General features: G+C 36.6%; 2 protein-coding genes across 4 annotated transcripts; both read right to left on the bottom strand.

The window, feature by feature from the left end:
- Positions 1–2,762: 2,762 nt before the first annotated feature.
- Positions 2,763–3,548, bottom strand: LOC104890650 (dehydration-responsive element-binding protein 2D). The gene has a single exon (XM_048648285.1). It carries the CDS (start codon positions 3,546–3,548, stop codon positions 2,763–2,765), a length of 786 nt encoding a protein of 261 aa, XP_048504242.1.
- Positions 3,547–19,309, bottom strand: LOC104889051 (probable GTP-binding protein OBGC2). Of its 3 annotated transcripts, XM_019248479.3 has the most exons (12): positions 19,049–19,308; positions 17,828–18,312; positions 17,494–17,585; positions 16,571–16,654; positions 14,595–14,672; positions 10,477–10,677; positions 10,292–10,399; positions 9,700–9,774; positions 8,300–8,511; positions 5,198–5,482; positions 4,849–4,983; positions 3,547–3,951 (listed from the first exon to the last, which is right to left on the bottom strand). In XM_019248479.3, exons 1-10 carry the CDS (start codon positions 19,177–19,179, stop codon positions 5,386–5,388), a joined length of 1,563 nt encoding a protein of 520 aa, XP_019104024.2. In that variant the 5' UTR covers positions 19,180–19,308; the 3' UTR covers positions 3,547–3,951; positions 4,849–4,983; positions 5,198–5,385. The 3 variants fall into 3 exon arrangements, with proteins under 3 accessions (XP_019104024.2, XP_010672501.2, XP_010672494.2); XM_010674199.4 differs by lacking the exon at positions 3,547–3,951 and having other exon boundaries at positions 4,613–4,983; positions 17,828–18,309; positions 19,049–19,309; XM_010674192.4 differs by lacking the exon at positions 3,547–3,951 and having other exon boundaries at positions 4,613–4,983.
- Positions 19,310–19,661: the final 352 nt, after the last annotated feature.

The following is a 19,661-nucleotide window of genomic DNA, read 5'->3' as shown; positions in this document are numbered from 1 at the left end:
AACACTATTGGAGAAGAAGAGAGTACTGCATGTCAGATTACAATTCTTTGTTTTTTTTAATAATTGCAACACTTTGATGTATGCACAATTTACATAAGGAAAATCAAACTTTTACACTTTTAACGATACATAACGCAATTGGTAAACATGCATTGGAGTTTAGGAACAAGGGGAGTAGTTTGAAAAATTATATTTTTGTATCATCGAAAAGTGTAAAACTACTTTAAAATAAGATTCATGTATATTATATTTAAAATTTATATTAAAGTAATGTATAAAAGGAAATATTAACTATACTAACGTATTAAAGTAACAAACTGCAAATTAGGACTTTTTTTTAATAAAACCTATTCTTTGCATTATAACTTTTGTTATTGTATGTTGGACAAAAATACGTTTTTTTAATATAAAATACAAGGTATGTGAAATTTCAAATCTACGTCTTTTACGCAAAAAGAACGACATTTACCCGATCCCAAATACTAGTAATGGACCAAGGATCCTTGGGTCTAATGATATGTCTTTATTAGGGGTGTTCATGGGTGGTTATGTCCTTAAACAACATTTCTGTTCGATAACTAGAAGTTTCGGTTGCACATTTTGCAAACTGTAATTGTATAGACCGGTTACCGCTTAAGCGGTTAATCATTTTTTCAGTACGGTTTTTCGGTTAGCCATTAACATTTATTTAATTATACTATTATGTTTTACTTAATGCACTATATATTTTCAATTTTATTCTGCGTATATTTTAATATTATATATACTCTAATATAAAATGTATTATAAAGTGGATAATAAATTCATTGAAAAATATAACGAACACTAATAATTCACTTCATTTCCTAATTATAGTGTTTATATTAGTACTAGAGTTTTCAAGTAATTACTACTTCCTCTAATTGTTGTTACTTAACAATAAATATTAGAATTAATGTACTTGGAAAATGTTTCACAACAATTAAATAGAGAAACAATATATTTCTGTATTTCGGTTAACCGTCCACTCAAAAATCATAATTGCAACGTACTCCCTCTGTATTTTTTTATCTTTCCTACTTTGACTTTGTACGTTTGTCAATACATTTATTCTTCATTAAATATATTTCATTACATATCAGTAAAAATTATAATAATTGAATATAATAAAGTACCCAGTGAGACGAATCAAACAAGACTCCACATGACTATATTTTTCTTATATATTGAAAAAAATCTAAAAGGTTCTCTCTAATTGTGAATAGTGTCAAGATTCTAAGTGAGAAAGATAAAAAAATACAGAGGGAGTACCGTTTAACCGTTAATTTTATCAGCTAGGTAACCGTACCGTTAAAACTTTTTTATCGTTACGATAACCACCTATATAAACCGATTTTTCGGTATCTCGGTACGGTTTTTCAGTTTCGGTCATTTATGAACACCCCTAATCTTTATATCTCCCACATAAAAGATCGAGGTTCAAATAATGAAGGAAGCATAAATTTGAATATTGTTGTAGGGGGGGGGGGAAGAGATTAGGATTTGTTGAGCATGTAGGTGAGATGCCCTATGAGAGTACAGCCCATAAAAAATTCATCTTATCAAGTTATCATGGCATAATACGAAGTACTTCTAGTTTTCTTCATCTTTAAAAGACACGTAGCATACAGTCCACTTTAATGACACGTAAGTAGTCAATTAGAGTGACTGCGATTTGCGACTTACTGACTATGCAGATTGTGGGCCCTAACAAGTATCCATTTACGGCAGACGGGTTCGATTTTAGTGGATATATCATATTTGTGACAATAATTCTCTTCTTTCTTTTTGCAACAGATAATTCTCCTCTTTTGGCAAAACACTATGATGGGTCATGCTTTAGTTTTCACACAAGTGAACTAGACTTTGTAGTAGTACACTAGTTTTCCTATATTACTTTTAATATTCTAATTTCTAAACATTTAGAACCAATATTCTAAGCACTTGGAATCATATTTCTTTTAATCGACAAAAACGACCAATCTAATTTACTTATGTCTAATCTAATGCTAACTTGAAACTGATAATTGATGTGAGTCAAATAAAAATAGATTATTAAACCGTATCAAACTTTTATAGACTTTATCGAATCCAAGTCCACAACAAAGAAAGGAGAAATCCAAACAAGTTTAAATGTAAACATATTAAACGTCTCTTATATATTCTACTAATGTTTCTACTATTTAAAGCACACTCTTGACCAATCATATTTCACTATATGTAAAAGTTTTCTCATAAGCTTATAATTTCATGAATGTACGAGGGAATACTTATTTTTTTTTTATACTTGAGTGAAGACATACTTGAAAGTTGGGAGATCGAAAAGATGAGTATGAGAGTGACTTTCATAAAGATACTACTATATTACAGCAACCTCTGCAACACTTTATATTACTCCTATATAGTATGTACACATGTTCACTATAGTAGTCCTTGAAAAAACAAACCCAAATGATTGGGAATAGAATCACCACCACTCCCACCACTCCTAAGTAGTTTTCCCTTACAAATCTTAATACCATTTAAGTGGTGAGTACCCCCTATATTAATATTTCAACATTACCTAAAAAATAAACACTAAAGTACTACTTAAAATCCTATATCCACATAATTAATACTCCATCCTTACCTCCCAAGTTCCTCTTCCCAAGTACTTATTCACTAATATATCTATTTACATACATATTACAATACTTCTATCAGACATCATCTTTCCCCTGCTTTCAATATATGGTTGGGGTGTTCTAAGAAGACCAAAGAAACTGGAAGCTATCATCACATAAGTTGCCGGACAACAACCCATGCCCGTCAGAGAGTAGAAATTCTGGCTGCGGCTCGATGACAGATGGTGGAAATCCGAGGGTCATAGCAGTCTCAGCCCACAAGGTGTCGTCGAGCTCCGGCAAACTTGGGTTGGGATTCTCCCAGAGACCATGATTAATCCCAACTTCATTCTCACCAAAGCTCTCAGAACTAGTGGTAGCGCTATCAGTGTTTGTAGATATGGAATTTGTCTCCTCAGTGGGGAAACTAATATCACTTGCCCCAGAAAGTGAGCTGTTGTCAGATGAGCAACCTGCGTTGTAGCCGTTCTGATAACATGGTATCTGAGCCTGAGTCTGAGCCTGAGCCTGAGCCTGAGCCTGTGCTTGAGCCTGCGCCTGTGCTGCCTTCGCTTGTGCCTGAGCTTGAACTTGCACTTGTGTCATGCTGGGAAGCTGGGGTGGGTAAAGCTCAGGCAAGTTAAGCTTAGCATCAGAACCATAGAGCTTACGGGCAGCTGCATCATAGGCTAAGGCGGCTTCATGAGAGGTGTTGAAGGTGCCAAGCCAAAGGCGAGCCCCACGATTAGGCTCGCGAATCTCAGCTACCCATTTCCCCCAGGTTCGCTGGCGGACACCCTTGTAGGTGCAAAGGGCATTCTCAGGTCCCCCTTTGCCCCTCATACAACCCTTCCTAGAGCTCGCATGACATACCTGATGTTTTTTACCCTGTTTCTTCTCCCCTAAGCCTAGCTTAGACTTCAACATTGTAGGAGATAGTAAAATAGAGAGCAGGAAAATAAAAAATACTGGTACAACAGTGGAGATTAAAGAGAGAAAGAGGAAAGTGAAGACAATGTACAGCTGCGTGTATAATAAAACTGCTGAGTTAACCAAGACCCATGTGTAGGTTAACTCCTATGTTATTTATATGTTACAAAATGGGTGGGAAAATTGAATGGTCTTTCCTTTGTTTAACTTTATTTTTCTCCTTAATACGTGTCTACAGTGAAATCTGGGTAGATACCTGTCAGCATAAACCTGTTCATCGTGTCTCTTTAACACCTTTCTGCTCCATATAACATCCCCACTTGGCAAAATAAATATGTCCCCATTTCTTTTTCCTTTTTCCTTTTTCAAATGAAAAATCACATGAACAAAATATGATTTTCTGCAAAAAGAAATATAGTACTATATATTAATATATTTTCTGAACTCAGCTTAACAGAGACGAAAGGGCCAGGGAGGAGTTAGGGGGCGTGTGAAATCTTCTCTGGTTTTGGATATGAATAGTTTCCCAATTGGGTAAAGTGTCAAACATTTTCTCTCTCCTCTATTTCTATTTAAACAGGTGTTTTTTGAAAGTGGGATTTGAGGATAAGCACACACTGGGAAACTCAATCCATTCTATGGTCTCCTCCACTGGGTTGACAGTTTGCAGAAGTCTGCATGTCAAGGAAGATTACGTGGGACTGTTTTTTTAAGATTTGCTTAGCATCATCTCCTACGCAAGAAGTTCCCAATCCAAGATTCATTGAACTCATAATCAATTAATCATAGCTCTGTAGTTTCACAGACAGAGTTGGGCCCGCATTTCGAATTCGACAGTTGTCGAAAGCCGACGGCGACTCGTGGCAGGACACCTAGAAATTTTCCTCATCAGAAGGGTTCTTTAGTTTGGGATTCTGATGTTAACAAGATTCATTGTTCGAGGAGTTAAAGGTAGGCGCGGCCGAACCCCAAGGCCACAGCAGGATATTTCTTGTTTTCTGGGAACTTTGATGGATTTCAGTGTGAAGGACAGTTATGAACGTTAGCAAGAGATTCTCTCATAAAAAATGTCATAGTAGGTTAAAAATTAATACTAAGTGAAAGTGATTTAAAGTGGACATAGACATGTAAATAAAAACTGTATATGTCGAACCCACAGGCCACAAGACATTAATGTTTCACTACAATGCCTTGTGCCTATATACCAAACACAAGGAAAAACGAGAAAATATTAATTCCTTTTTTAGGTACTTTAGCGTGTGCTTGTGGATCATTTTATAAGCAGATTTCTTCATACCGGTCGGCGGTATGCTGTCGCACGGAGGTCCGCTGCATTTGTTATGCCGGTTCACATCCAGCTATATGTTGCGAGCGCCAACATGCCTAGTAGAATCAATCAACTTCATCTTTGGACTCTACATAAGTTATGAGCCTGGTAGAAGGAAACAATATAACAGTCATAAAACATCAGCCAAATAAATTTCTCGGTACTAAACTTATTGTGAGATACTAAAATTAATTCCTTGAAATCATTTCAAAAAAAAAAAAAACTCAAAAGTGCTTTGCATGCATAACATGCATATAAGACTAGTATGTCAACTTCATAAAAGATTTTTGCCTAAATTTCTTACCAAATACGGACTTACCAATGTGAGGTTTAGAACAGTGCCCAATAACCACCAAAAGAAGTTAAGAACATTAATATGCATCTTAATTTTGTCGGGCACCTGCATGATCATCTGATTCTTAACCGTAATGTCATATCCTTGCTATAATTTAGTTCATTGCTTGGCGCAAATTTTCTTTGGCATGAAACCTTTATGTACGAAAACTGTCATTGCTGCTGAAGTGGCATCTCTTGGATTGTAGCTCGACATTTCTGTAATGCTTTCCTTATTTCGACCAACATCTCTGTAACATGGATACCTTTCCTGAAATTGCAAAAGATCGAGAATCAAAAGAAAATTAGATAAACAGATCAATGCAAATATATAGTTTTGAATCGTTCCACAGCACTTGTTGCTGTTTGTCTTCCGCAGGCAAGACTGCTGTCCAGTAGTTTTAATACCACAAAAAACATTCTTGGTAACATCAATCTAATGTGAACTCTTCCATAATTCTGTTGCTAATATATGAAGCACATATGCTCAGACCAAATCAAAGGTAAACAAGTCCAATTAATGTCATGAAATAAAAGAAGAATAAAGAATAAAATTATTTCAACAGAAGCTGCTTGCATCCCCACGGCCCCACCCCCCTTAAGAAATGCAGGGAGGTCATATAGACCTTGAAATTTTAAATCTGTTGGTGCATATAGCATGAAGCATATAAACAAGCCATTCCTAAGATATCACATCAAATAATAGAATGCCATCGTTCTGTCTCACAAAATGGAAACATTTTCCAGATAGACCTTTATTAAATTTGTATAGCAAAATGATTGTTCATCTTTACTAGTCAAAGAACTTGATGCAATTGCCTGTTCAAACTAAGGAAGAAAAGAAGACATAATTATTCTCCATATGACAATACCCATATAAAGCTCCAAATTTAACTTCAGCTACAGCACAGATGACCTGCAAACAGAGCATAATTTTCAAAGAGTACTGTGCTTACAAGTGGGTGCTAGAGCCATCATCAACAATGTTGATACACCTCATAAATGCAATCATATTTGTATTCTAAGTCGTAACTCTTAGGCAACCATACTACTCTATCACCTATATGATTAGATCCAACAGGATCCCTTTGATTCACAGAGTTTTGATGTAATTATGTACTCTTCAAGTGTCACAAACATCTCATTCGATGCACAAGAAAGTCCTGATGGATCATATTTGGCCTCCTGGGTCCTGTGCAGGTGCTAGTATGAGGCTAGTCTCACTATGGGTAACATTCTGCTTGATCCCACCACTTGGACCCCAAGAAGAGGTTTTGCAAGACATAAAAGAGGGCAAACATATAGGGTGATAATAGCCTAGCCTATTCGCAAGCTACTTGAACCCTGATAGCTAAAGTTCAGTTCAAGTATGTTTGACTTGAATTCCAGCTAAGCTTGAGACTTATAAATTAAGTAAAATCAAATTGAGTTACGCTAATAATATAACTTGATGAAAAACTTATCAATCTCTGATAAAGTAAGCAAAAAGTTGGAAGTATGAATATCATAGCTTATAGAAATATCATCTTAATTAAGCTTAGTAACATAGGCTCGAGCTCAGGTTGCTTTATGAGTCGAACCAGATGACACGCTTGAGCTGGTGTTTAAGTTGGTGCCATCTGAGCCAAGCTACCCCAAGTTCTCATCATTCCTCTACTCACTAGGTTAAAACACACATGTTGGTTGGAAGCTCAAAACTACTTAAGTTTGTCATGCAATGGACACCAGGAAAATGCAAACGTAAGACAATTTAAAATCTCTCTCTAAATGCAGATATTCCTTGCTGCTGGTAATCGACAGGAGCATATATATAGAGATATTACTAGAATTTGCAGTAAGTTTGGTTAACTCACCTTTTCTTGCTTCTATACCATGTACCCAGATGAAATCTCAAAGAAAAATTAATGACTTCTGTGTCCCTCACCTAATTAAAAGAATCTCTTTTGCTAAATTGATCATTATGTGTAATAAGTCCAAGCATTATATACTTGGTTTTTTCTTCACATGTTAAATTCTTTCCTTAGGTCAGGCCAGACTCCAGAGCTCAAGTAAAGACCTACCTAATTTAAAAGGTTACCTTCTTTGTCTTGGCTGAATGAAGTTCCATTAAGATTCTTGCAAATTAATGAATTTTTTAACTAGCTTGATTTCAGGATCAGTTTTTTTTGACAACTATGTCTCCAATCTCCATATTTTCCCTTCAGTCAATTACCATGGATGTCATCTTTCGCAAGCTGTAGACATTTTATTTACTAATTTGACATTCAAGAGGGGTCGGAGAAGTTTGAAGGAAATGCGGAAATCCAGCTCAACGTCACTGGAACAGCGTCTCAGTATCTTATCATACCTAAATTAAAAGGTGAACTATGAAAAAGTGACACAAACCCTTTAATGCAAAATCACGACATATGATTGATAGCTTGCATCTTAGTTCCATATTATATTCGATTAAAGGTGCATTGCAAGATAACAGAGACTGAAAAGAACTAATTGTCCCTTCAAGCAACCATGTCACAGTCCGCTAAAAGTGCACCAAGTAACTGACTATTATAGCACTTGGAAATCCTTGAATGCTTGCATCTTGCTTCCATATTATATTGAATTAAAGGTCTATGTCAAGATAACAGGGACTAAGGGGATCTATCTGTCACGTCAAGCTACCATTCCATAATCCGCTTAAAGTGCATCATTTAACTGACTAATTCAACACTTGGACATCCATGCCGACTAGTATGAGAGTGCAAAAAAGGTATTGAATCTTTTCGAATAGCAACAGGGTTAGTGTGAAGGATCCCATCAATTCTCGCAATAATTTCAGCACAACACATGGGGTCATAACTGCTAATTTGACTACTCAACTCGACCACAACACGTGGGGACATAAATGCAAACCGCTGTATTTATGTGAAAAATGTGAGAAACTTGGGAAGAAAAACACAGAGAGCCAAAAATTCTATCAAGAGACTAAAAAAATTGCTGACGAGACAAGAACTATGTCCAACATGCTCGAAGATAAAGTGTCAATAAAGATAAAATTGCTGATAAGTCCGGGTATGTAAGCCATATGCTTAAATTAATGATCACTTACAAAACACTGACTCCTACAACAGCGAGAGGTCGTGGATAGTCCTCAATCTCCTTATCTCTTTTCATTTTCTCAGAATCTGAAGGAAGCGTGTCACTATGATCAGATGATGTCAGCACAATCGGAGCTGTATCTTCAGATACCAGCGGTGTGTGCTCACTGTCCTGACCAATTTTAAGAATTTCTTCAGTCAAAGATGGAAGCCTATCCTTTGCCTGGAGAGAGTAACAATTACATGATTTAACATAGTACTATAATAGTTAATAGTGTAACTACCAAAACCATCATAGTCAAGAATCAGGAACTTTGTACCACAAGAATACTTAACAAATAAAAATACTCCATAATCCAGTATGGATCCTTCCAATGGCAGAACATAAGAAAGACTAGTTTAAGTTGTCATGCATTTACATATCTATTTAGTCTAGACTAGTAGAGAGGCCGATTCCAAGATTTACAAATGAAGACCATTTCCAAGAAAAGCATAATACATAAAAAGAAAAGGATAAATATGAAAACATTGTTAATGTAATAATGAACTAAAATCAATGAACAGAATAACATTCCACATACTTGAAAAAATAACAAAATACAAGTAACAGAGAGACAGTACTGCTGCAAGAATATCACAAGCAAAGGCCATCATAGGGTTTTACACAAAACACACACACGCACAGGAAACAGAGAATCCAGACTTTCTGAGCAATTTCACTTTACGACCGAAACTGAAGTTCTGTTTCCAAAGTAAATCACAAGGTAGCCAATATTCATTTGGAATACTCAATATATGTTCCTGTTTCTGCTAGATTAAAGATTCAGTATGAAAATCCTCTTCCCTTTACATCAAATATTAAAAATTTGACAGTAGACAATGACATCTATATCAAAGGGTGTTGTCAAGAAATCTATTCTTCACATGGAGCTCTTCGTCATTCAATCGATTTCACTGTATATCTGCAGATTACATATTCAGTATGATATACTCAATATATGAGCCTGTTTCTTCTGGATTAAGGATTCAGTGACTTATCCAGTAATCCAATTAATATTATACTTCTCCTCTACAAAATATAATAAGTGACTATACAAGGAAAAATTAAAAACAAAGAGTCCACATATCGTTTTTCATGATTTCAGTTGTGAGTTGTGACTTTACTGCCTTACTGGTAAGGCCATATGGTCATAATTGTTATCCATCCAACAACTCAAGTAACCATCTCAGGTCGTAAATCATTATTTTGACGAACTTAATTGTGAGGCAAAGCATCAATGAAATCTAGGCAGCCTTCCACCAAAGGTAGAACATCATTGCATATCAGATAATCAGTCAGCAAGATAAAGTAACATGAACAAACATCGTAAAATTATTGTTACAAGACCACCTGTATAGAAAGTAGCAATACCTGAGGAAGATCAATTTTATTCAACACCACAATATACGGTCGTTCAAGGTAATCAGGATTATACATCCGCAATTCCTGCATACGCTCATAGAAATATTAGTTTCTTACCTAGAAAAATCACAGATTACAGAGCACATATATATATATATATATATATATATATATATATATATATATATATATATAATTTTCTTTTTTGTTAAACTATTTGTTGCTTCAAACTAATTTCATAAAAAGGTCTTTGAGACGAAAAGAATAGTAGACTCAAGAGAATAATTCTTGAAACAGCTAACACAATGCCTTGCAATACAGTGATCAGCCATAAATAATCTCGTAATTTAGTTTATCTGTGACGCACTTCAGAATCTTAAAACTTAAATGCCCAAAACAACATGCCACAATTACTATTCTCTGCTGATTCTAGGAAAGGACACACATGACAGTAATTGGCCACCCCATCAGATTATGCCAGTATGTGTAATGGGAGAGGTAAATTCCCAACGTAATGAGATACAGAATTTAGAATTTGTTATGCATGGTACTGTTCAGTTAGCTACTCTTTTAAGAGAGAATTCAAAATAAAAATGCATACTTCTTTAACGGTTTTGTAGTCTTTCACAGGGTCCTCCGCAGCGGCATCAACAACATGGACCAGTAACCGAGTCCTCCTCAAATGCCTTAGGAAATTACGACCCAAACCCTGCAGAATGGGAATTACAGGATCAGAGAATTGTGCCAGGTCAACTGGTAGGGGAAAAAATGCATCATTTCAAGTACCTTGCCCAAATGAGCACCTTCAATAAGACCAGGCAAATCTGCTAATGTTGCTTCAGACGAATACATAGCTGCCCCCAAAGAAGGGTCACCATCAAGACGTCCAAGGTTTGGCATCAGTGTTGTGAAGGGATAATCAGCAATGTCAGGTTTTGCAAGCGTAGTAGCTGATAGAAGTGTAGATTTTCCAGCATTTGGAAGTCCCTAGGAAAAATAAATCTTGATTATCAGCACCTCGACAAGGAGGAGTTCGGGATGGGCGAAGCCAAAACCATCAATTATGTCATTATTGATCTATCAGCTTGGATAACATTCTATGACATGATGCTTAACACTCTGCCGCCACACACAAACAAGATGAAAAACATAATATAGATACGCAAGCTTGAATGCTTTCAGCTGGCATATTATCGGGAATATAACTATATAAGGTCTAGTAGCAAAAGTATATGGCTTGACATGTTTCCCTCTGCAGTTTGCTGACACAACACTTCTCATCTCCCTCTCTATCATTGCCATCTATTATGCATAAAGTGGAATACATCCTATAGTGAAGGACTTCCAAACACATGCAGTATACTACTATATGAGTATATGTACAAGCTAACCTAGCTCCCAATCTTTGAATACATTCTGAACTTGACACAACACCCTTTATATCAAGGAATTCCAACATAGAAGGATTCCGTAATGCTGAGTGGTGAAAAAATGCAAGAGAGAAAAATTAGAGTGGTAGCTCCCCTGTCTAGATTTATTCCTAACATTTAATCGTCTCACTCACTGTACCAGGGCAAGGGGAAAACCAATGGGAACTTTTCAAAGAACTCGAGTAAGAGACCTATTCAGAAATGTCCCAACTGTTATACTGAATGTCATACCTACTTCAAAACTCAGTATCAAAGAAATAATACCTGTACATCTGATTCCTCAGAGCTAACTTCATTGAAAGTCTGCAGACCAAATGCTATCCCACAAGGTAGTCTTGGGCCCTCTACCTGCCCCAACCACTGGAGAATAAGTTCCTCAAAAGCCTTTCTAGATGCCTAGTCACACTGTAGGGATTTGGAAAAAGAAAGAAAATGAAGAGAAAACTAGAGATTTGGGGCTGAGATAAAGATATACAGCCTCGCTTAGACAAATTCTCTTCCACTAGACTCACAAACATCTTCTCTAAGGACTACCACCATGCCAAAGCCTTTATTCCAAAAGATGGGGTCAGCTATATGAACCAGGCAATAGTCTCCTTTGGTCATCCACAAAGATCTTCTCCCTCCATTTCTTTCTATCTAGTGTAATATGCTCCTGCAAACTAATCTTCTCCATATCATTTTCAACTCTTTCCATCCAAGCCATCTTTGGCCTCCATCGGCTTCTTCTAAAACCCCACAATCCCAACTCTCCAATTTACATGTTCTTCCTTGTCTCATCCTTAATACCTGGAGCTCTAATTTTCCTCCAAATATGCATATGCATATTCACCTCTGACAAAGAGATGTGTATACATCCCAGTTCGAAATATGGAGAATCATGACTGACATTTGCACATCTAGAGTAACCTAAGTTGATTTCAAGACCCATAATCAACTCAAAAACCTAGAGGATAGTGTCCACAATTTTTTTTATATCGTCATCAAACGGAAAAGACGGAAAGTAAATTCATTGTAAATCTCGAACCTTAAGAACCTCAATGCCATCCAAAGCCACCCCCTCGACCGGAAGACAACTTGGAGGATCAAAGAGTAAATTGAACAGAAATTGTGAAAGGCAATTGCGCTACCTCAAGCTCCTCCTTGCCCAAAGTGTCTCCAAAGTCACCTACTAATGAGGACCAAAGGCAAGAAACCCCATAAATTTCCACCACCAAGAACCAAAACCCAACCTTCTGCGCTATCATCTTATCCTAGAACCCAATTCATCCTATCACAACGCGTTCTCAAAATCAACATGAAATCCATCTAACCAAACACCATTGACCATCATAAGCAAAAAGAACAATAGAGTTCCATTAAAAGTTGCCTAACCTATATAAAGGAACTATGGTTCCTTATTATAGTTAAAGAAAGAAAACCCACCAAGCATATTAGCGAGAATTGTAGCAAAAATCTTATACACTTGTGAGTAGACTAATTGACCAGATATCTTGAACCCTTGGAGAATACTCCTTAACTCCTTCAGATGATAATAAAAAAAATCACGAAAAGACTCAAAAGCTACTCAAGACCATTATGATTAAAACTTGACTTAAATTAAGCTTGAGCCTTGAAGTCTACCGAATAAGTGAGCTTGCCTAAGTGGCTCCAGAAAGGATGACTTATACATTGACATGAAGAAGTAAAAGTAACAAAATTTGATTAAAAATTAGCCTGGACATTATAAGCACAAGTATTTAAGCAATGTCTAAGAGGGATTTAGTGTTCGTTAGAACGACAAATATCTAGTAAAGATTATATATTATTGACTATTTATGATGATATCTTCTATTAGTCATATTAGGTCGCAAGCTACTAGAATCTGAGGTGGTTTCGAACATATCGTAGTCCTTAAAACAGCCATAGAACTTGAACAAACAATCAAGTTCGATGAGCATCTCCTTTACAGCAAGTATAGCCTCCGTAGATTGCACCACTATATATAGACATGCCCTATTACATATAGTCATGCACGAGCCAAGCCTTACAAGCCTCGTCTTCAACCTCAGAAGAGCCAAGCTTACATGAACCCTAGTGAGATCCTAGCCATGTCCAGCCTCTTGTGAGCATTGCCTTTCCTACATGGCTACATCACTATATACCCTTTGCCAGAGAATTAAAATCTTCTAAATACAGGGAAGATCTGAGCCATGGAAAATCCACATCACTGCATCACAACTCCATTGTAAAGGCTTTTTTAGCTTACTGTGGCTGAGATATAAGGCGTCGACAATCTCAAAACATCCACATTGCCCTCCAAAGTGGTTCCGCAACCATTACCTGATCGCATCCAGATCCAAGATCCCAAACCATGATCCAAGGTCCACCCACAAACTGTTAACTGCCACACCCAGGGCTCATTCCATCCTCCTCAGTCCTCAGTGACTCCTCACAACAGTGCTCAGAAACTAGTCCACTAATTGCTGATGTCCCCGGAAAAAATAAATAAATTCACAACTCTTAGTAATGAGAATCCTTAAGATGAGGAACTTATCTGTGGAGTTAGATCTCACCTTAGCTCACCCTGAAGCCTAATATTTCTATAGTGTATCAAACGTAGAACATGCCACAAATGTGTCTTTCCCATAAGACCATCTGCTTCCTCTCATAAAACCATGGTCTATGAGCAATATACAGCGCCATTTGAGATATGAAAAAATGATACTTTTTTAAACGGAAATGCAGTTACAGATTGTTAATGATAAATCCTAGTTGTGACATTGAGAACAAACTTATTTATGTAGGTTGAATCTGAAACTGGGATACATCTAGCTAGTTTTCCTGGACTAAGCTAAACATCTTGTACTTTCCCAAGAAAATATCAGAACATAATGATACCTAGTTCCATATTAGGCAGGACACCTTTCGATTTTCTGTCTAAAATTCTCTTGAGACCAGAATTATGAGCAAAAGGAAAATTACCACAAAATTCTGATTTTCCTAGAACAACGAAACAGAATCATGTTGGTGTAACAGAAAACTCACAGAGAAAGCTACACAAATCACAATCATCTCATCATAACTATACATAATGTGGTTGCATGAATTATACAACAGACTCAACAAATTGAGTTTGGTTTCAAGTGAATATTGTATCTCTATAAGAGAGAGATAGAGAGAGAACAAATAAGATCACATAGTGCTGGCTAGGAAGGAAGGACAAGCCTAGAGGTTACACGTTGGCATTACTTTTTTAGGCTCTCAACTTTCTTTTTTCTCAAGGATCGAGTACAACTAGGTCACTTTTGTCTTGACAACTTCTCTCTTTAAACTTGACAAAAGAAAGCATGAAAGTTATCGGCTTTGACAGAGCTAATTCATCAAAGAAACGGAAAAAAAAAAAGCTATCTTGGTAGGGAAACTAGACAACAGGTTGAATGCATCGTCAGCAAAACAGTAATAATTGTCAAAATACCCATTAAAAGTACTTACCACAAGACCAACATCAGCAACCACTCTGAGTATCAGCTCCAAACTGACTTCCTCCCCAGCTTGACCAAGGACTAAAACCTGCAGAAAACCAATAATTTGATTTCCCAAATTTGAAAGAAGTCCTCATAACCAGCAGCAGCAGAAAATGAAGGTAAACTGCTGCTTCATCGAGGCCTAGAAAAGATACAATTGCTATGTAACAAAGTAAAAACTTGACTACATATCTCCACATGTTGCAATCATTAGTTCCCTTACAAAGTATCTAATATCTGGAAGGAAGCACAACAGCAACTCAGGGAGACAAATCTCAAGGGAAATAAATAATGCGGGTTATACTCCTTGATAGCAAATGGTGACTCTTCCCAAAACCTCCATAATTGCTCAAATTTATGCAATATGCAGATCCTGTAGCGCCTCTTAATGGAGATGCACAAAAAACTAGGCATCAGTCATAGATTCCATGAACATTGCCAGGTGCCTAACTCAGAGCACAATACAGAAACCTCCCATGTTAATGATGGAATCTGCATATAGCGGTGGGAAACAGCCATGGTTTTAAATCTCGAATGTTGTCACCACAGTGGGGGATATGAATGTTTTGCAGCTGTTACAGCCTTATATCTTGGTCACAATAAGCTCAAAAATCTTTAAGATAAAACCTTTATGATTTGGTGATTCGGCCGAGTTCAACACCAAGACAGCTCATTTCCAGAGGCGGTTCACGGTAGTTACTAATGCAAAGTTTCTTCCTAAATAGTGACATGATTTATAGTAAAAAAGATACCAGCAACTTTTTATACACGTATAACTATAGCCAATACTTCCTTAAAAGAAGGAAACGGAGATAGCAAGAAAAGGAGGTCATCCCCCATGCCGATACTCCTTTCTCTTTATTATCTACAGAGTATAACTCAACTCATTTGAAATTTACTTATATCCTTACGGTTCATCTATCATTTTCAGTAGTACTATTATCTTTGCTAACACTACCGTGCCCACTCCCACAGCTTTAACTGCAGCTGCTTCACTTCATTAAGATCCCCCATTTCACTCCCTCCCTCTTTGGTCTCTACGCACACATCCATGCATACATATTTTCCCTGATCTCTACAAGAACATATGAAGGACATACTTTGATTCACAACCATAAGGTAATTGACTTATGGCATGCCCTGTTTTCACGGCATTCTTCCAAATTGGAACCTCACAAGAAACGTAATGGTCTAAGGTTTATTTCTTCTCTTCATTCTTTCCTGGCACAAGAATTATATTCAAGTTATCTGATCTTAACTTTCTCATCTAAAGACTAAATAATGTACTCCCTTTGTCCCATAAATCAGTATAAATCCTAAGTTGAAGCCGCCAGTGCACTGGAAACTTTGGAACTACACATAGTCATTGCTGCATGAGTAGTTGATATGATAGACAAAGTAAAAGACACAAGTTTTCTTTCCCTTTTTTTTTCCAAAGATGTAAAATGGAGGGAGTGATAAATTAGACAATTACAAAATTTTAGTTAATACCTTTATGTCCCTTTCCTTTATAAGATTATGAATAATGAGATGTCAAAAGGTTTGTAACTCAAGAGGGACAGGATTCAACTCTAACACCTCCATAGATTTTCCCCAAGGAAATATTCAATTTCTCTACGGATCAGGCAATCTTTGTCCTACCTGACAAACACATGTATTTGCTGCGAGGAAATAAGAATCTAACCAATTCGAACCCATGATACTAAATGTAGACATATTTAACCAAATTGTGGTATCTATTTATACAATGATCGTGCATTTCAGAAAATGTCTGTACCAAGCAAAGTTCGTTTACTCAAATTGCCACCTCTTGCTCATGTGCCTTTCGCACCTCTAACATGTGTGTATCCCGTATGACGAATGTATAATAACATCTTATTTCAGAGATCAAACATCGTAAAGGCATACTCATTAAGCATATTCTGCTAATGTTAATAGACTAACCTTATCACTGTCATCTCTCAAAATGTTTGTTGTCAAAGCTGTCATCATACTCTTTTTTTGCTCTGGCACATCTAGTAGACTTATCTGCCAAAAAGAAAATAAAATAAGTATAAAATTCGTTAAGAGACTCCTAATGGCAGCAGGCACTGCACCATCATGATGCCCACGTGCCAACCAAAATACCAAATCATTCCGTGGACAATAGACACGAGCACAAATAAACAAAAATGATAAGTGAAGAGCAATTGAAATTTGAAATTGCCTAATAGCTTTAGGGCTATGTTACTCTGACTTTGTAATTTGGATGCCACACCTGGGTTGATACAACATGACAATACTAGTTGCTATGGGTAAGGATTAAGGAATCTAGACTTGACATGAGACGTTGCAATCATATACGACATGGTCGTATGAACCACAATTGAAGAAGAAAAAGAGAAAGGATGAGAAGGGCGATCAAAAAGGATCTCAGAAGTGTGTGATCTACTTACACTCAGCACATTCAATATTCAAGCAACACTGGAGCGACATGAATTTACACCAGACCAAGTTTGATTGTTGGGCATTGGAAGTCTGGACCCTTATAGTCGAGATGAAACAATTATTTGCTATTGTATATAGATTATTCTCAATAACATCGGTATAAGAAATATTGAAATGAAGTATTCTCAAACTTATCTCCAAATTGAAGACTGTCCCCAACTCTTACAACTTCAGGCCATGGCAAGTCAGACACTCAGATATGTATTCCATATCTGACAGCCATAGCTGAGTCTAGGTAACTGAGGTTTAGGTATCAAGAGACAAGAATATTGGCTACAATATATTGGCTACAATATATTAATGCATATAGAACAACTGAACCCTTAAATATGTCAAAACCAAGAGAATTCAAGCATGAATTCCATAAATTAATATCTCACCCCTCCTTGTCCTCCCCTTGCCACAAGAACCTCCTGACCAGGATTTGCAAGATCTGCTAAAAGTTTGCCTCGCTTCCGTTTAACAACAGTACCTGTCGTAAGAGGGGGAAAAAGGTCACTTTCTCAATGAAAGTTGACTTTAAGTGGATCCCTCAGTCCTCAGATGCATATTTCAAACAGAAGTATAGATACTTTGCTTTATAGACACATAGATGATACAACTAATTGAGCATCAAGCTTCCAACTCCGAGACAAATAAACAAGAAAAGAGAAATCAGATTAGTACGAGGATGTATCTAGAAATGAATGAAGGCAATCCAAGTTTTATACCAACCTACAGGCACCGGTATCCGCAGTGTCGGAGAAGCAGATCCATCTCGTAGCTTAGTATTCAGAGCACCCAAAGCATCAACATTTCCACCACGCTTTGCTTTAAACCGGCTTTGCTTGTGGAACTCTAGCAATGTATCTTTAGTCTCATCAGCATAAATCACAACATCACCTCCATGTCCACCAAAAGGAAGAATTACAGATCCATCACTATCCCTTTTGAACGAAACTTTCTTCCTTGAATTCGCCGCCTTGTCTTTTTTATTATCAAGTTTGGAAGACGCCTTTTGGTTGGGCATCTTGAGGATTGCACCATGGCCCCCATCACCAGCCCGAACAGAAATGATGACCTGATCAAAATATTTATGTGGCTCCTTCACAAAAGCATCAGATGCTAATGAAGAAACTTCTTTCGCCTTGACAGCTGCACACACAACCGTGCAAAATCTAACATTTTCACAGTTGTTTCTGGGTCGATAATAACACCTACTAAAAAGACACACTGAACATCAGCAAGCCCTAAACAAAGCTAAAACTGCAAAATCACATAAGTATACTTCCTCCATTCTTTTTTAATCGCAACGTTTCCTTATCTGGAAGTTTCATATTAACTACAACATTTCCTTATTTGATAATATCTTCTCTCTATCTCTCTCCTAGCACATGTCCCCCACCTTTTATTTATCTCTATCTCTCTCCTCTTCACATAGGTTTCTTAAACAATGTGCAAATGTATATTGCAATTATTATAGAATGGAGGAAGTAACATATAAAAGCCTAAACAATACCGACACCGAAATACCGTTGATGCCTTGATGGAGTGAACATAATATAGAGATAAAGATCTACGTAGTGTCTATCCAACTCGAAAGACGCCGACTACATTGATTCCCTTCATTAACAAATATAATATTTTAACAAAAGATGCCGACTATATTGCAAAGATAAGAAGATATTATTCAAAATTCAGAAATTTATAAATTCACCAAATCTAAAAAAATAACAAGAGAATGAGCATTTGAATGTTTGATTCAAAATTAAGAAGACTGAACATCTATTTCAAACAGATAGTTTAATGAACAATCAATTAGAATCACAAACATTAGATTTTGTAGCAAAAGATGACAACATGAAATAAATTGTTCGCTTCAACCTAATTTATTTTTCCTTTCAAATTCGAACTGACGAAAACACATAGAAAACCCTAATTAAGAGAGAGAGAAACCTGGGAGAAGGAATACGAAGGTCAGAGAAGAAAGAGGATGTAGAAGACGACGATTCACCGGAAAAGTGAGAATTCCGGCGGATTTTCATCAATGGAGGCGATGAAGAAGGAATAAGAGCGAAATACGCCATTTTTTCCGGCGAACTGTTGATTGTTACTTCGCGATTGTGCTGTTTGTCAGTTCGTTGCTGCTTAAGTGCTTAACGAGCACAGGAGACTAGGAGAGAGAGAGAGGTGGGGGAGATATTAAACGGATAAAGTTCTATTCTATAATAGTAATATCTTCTAATACGCTGTCGTTTTTGTTTATATTGCTCGTATCTGGAAAAAAAAAAAAAACGCTGTGTGTTGGCGCGCAAATGAAAGTGTGTGATATTTTTTCTTTGGTAACGAAATTGTTTAAATAGTAGGTAGGTAATACTATTTGGGGACAATGTGCACCTTAACCCTAGTGCATTACTTAATTTTGATTGTTTTTATTAAATATTTTTATGGAGAAAAATAAAATAGGAATATTGTAATAAAAGTAAGAAGAAATCATTTGGGGAATTGAACTTTGCAGTGTGTTAATTGTTAAGTAAGATGAAAAAATTTACCTTTTGAGCCAGTTCCA

Source organism: Beta vulgaris, chromosome 1 (genome assembly GCF_026745355.1).
Source record: "Beta vulgaris subsp. vulgaris cultivar EL10 chromosome 1, EL10.2, whole genome shotgun sequence".
NCBI lineage: Eukaryota > Viridiplantae > Streptophyta > Magnoliopsida > Caryophyllales > Amaranthaceae > Beta > Beta vulgaris.
Note: the sequence above shows the minus strand (reverse complement) of the source record. Positions and strands in the feature narration are given on the sequence as shown.

Bases quoted from the DNA above. Each gene is read 5' to 3' on its own strand.
- LOC104890650 (XM_048648285.1), bottom strand. From the start codon at position 3,548: ATGTTGAAGTCTAAGCTAGGCTTAGGGGAGAAGAAACAGGGTAAAAAA.
- LOC104889051 (XM_019248479.3), bottom strand. From the start codon at position 19,179: ATGGCGTATTTCGCTCTTATTCCTTCTTCATCGCCTCCATTGATGAAA. The intron at 16,655-17,493 runs GTGAGATATTAA...TCTTTTTGGCAG, and splicing joins CAAGGGGAGGACAAGGAGGG to ATAAGTCTACTAGATGTGCC. The intron at 10,400-10,476 runs GTACTTGAAATG...CCCATTCTGCAG, and splicing joins AAGGTGCTCATTTGGGCAAG to GGTTTGGGTCGTAATTTCCT.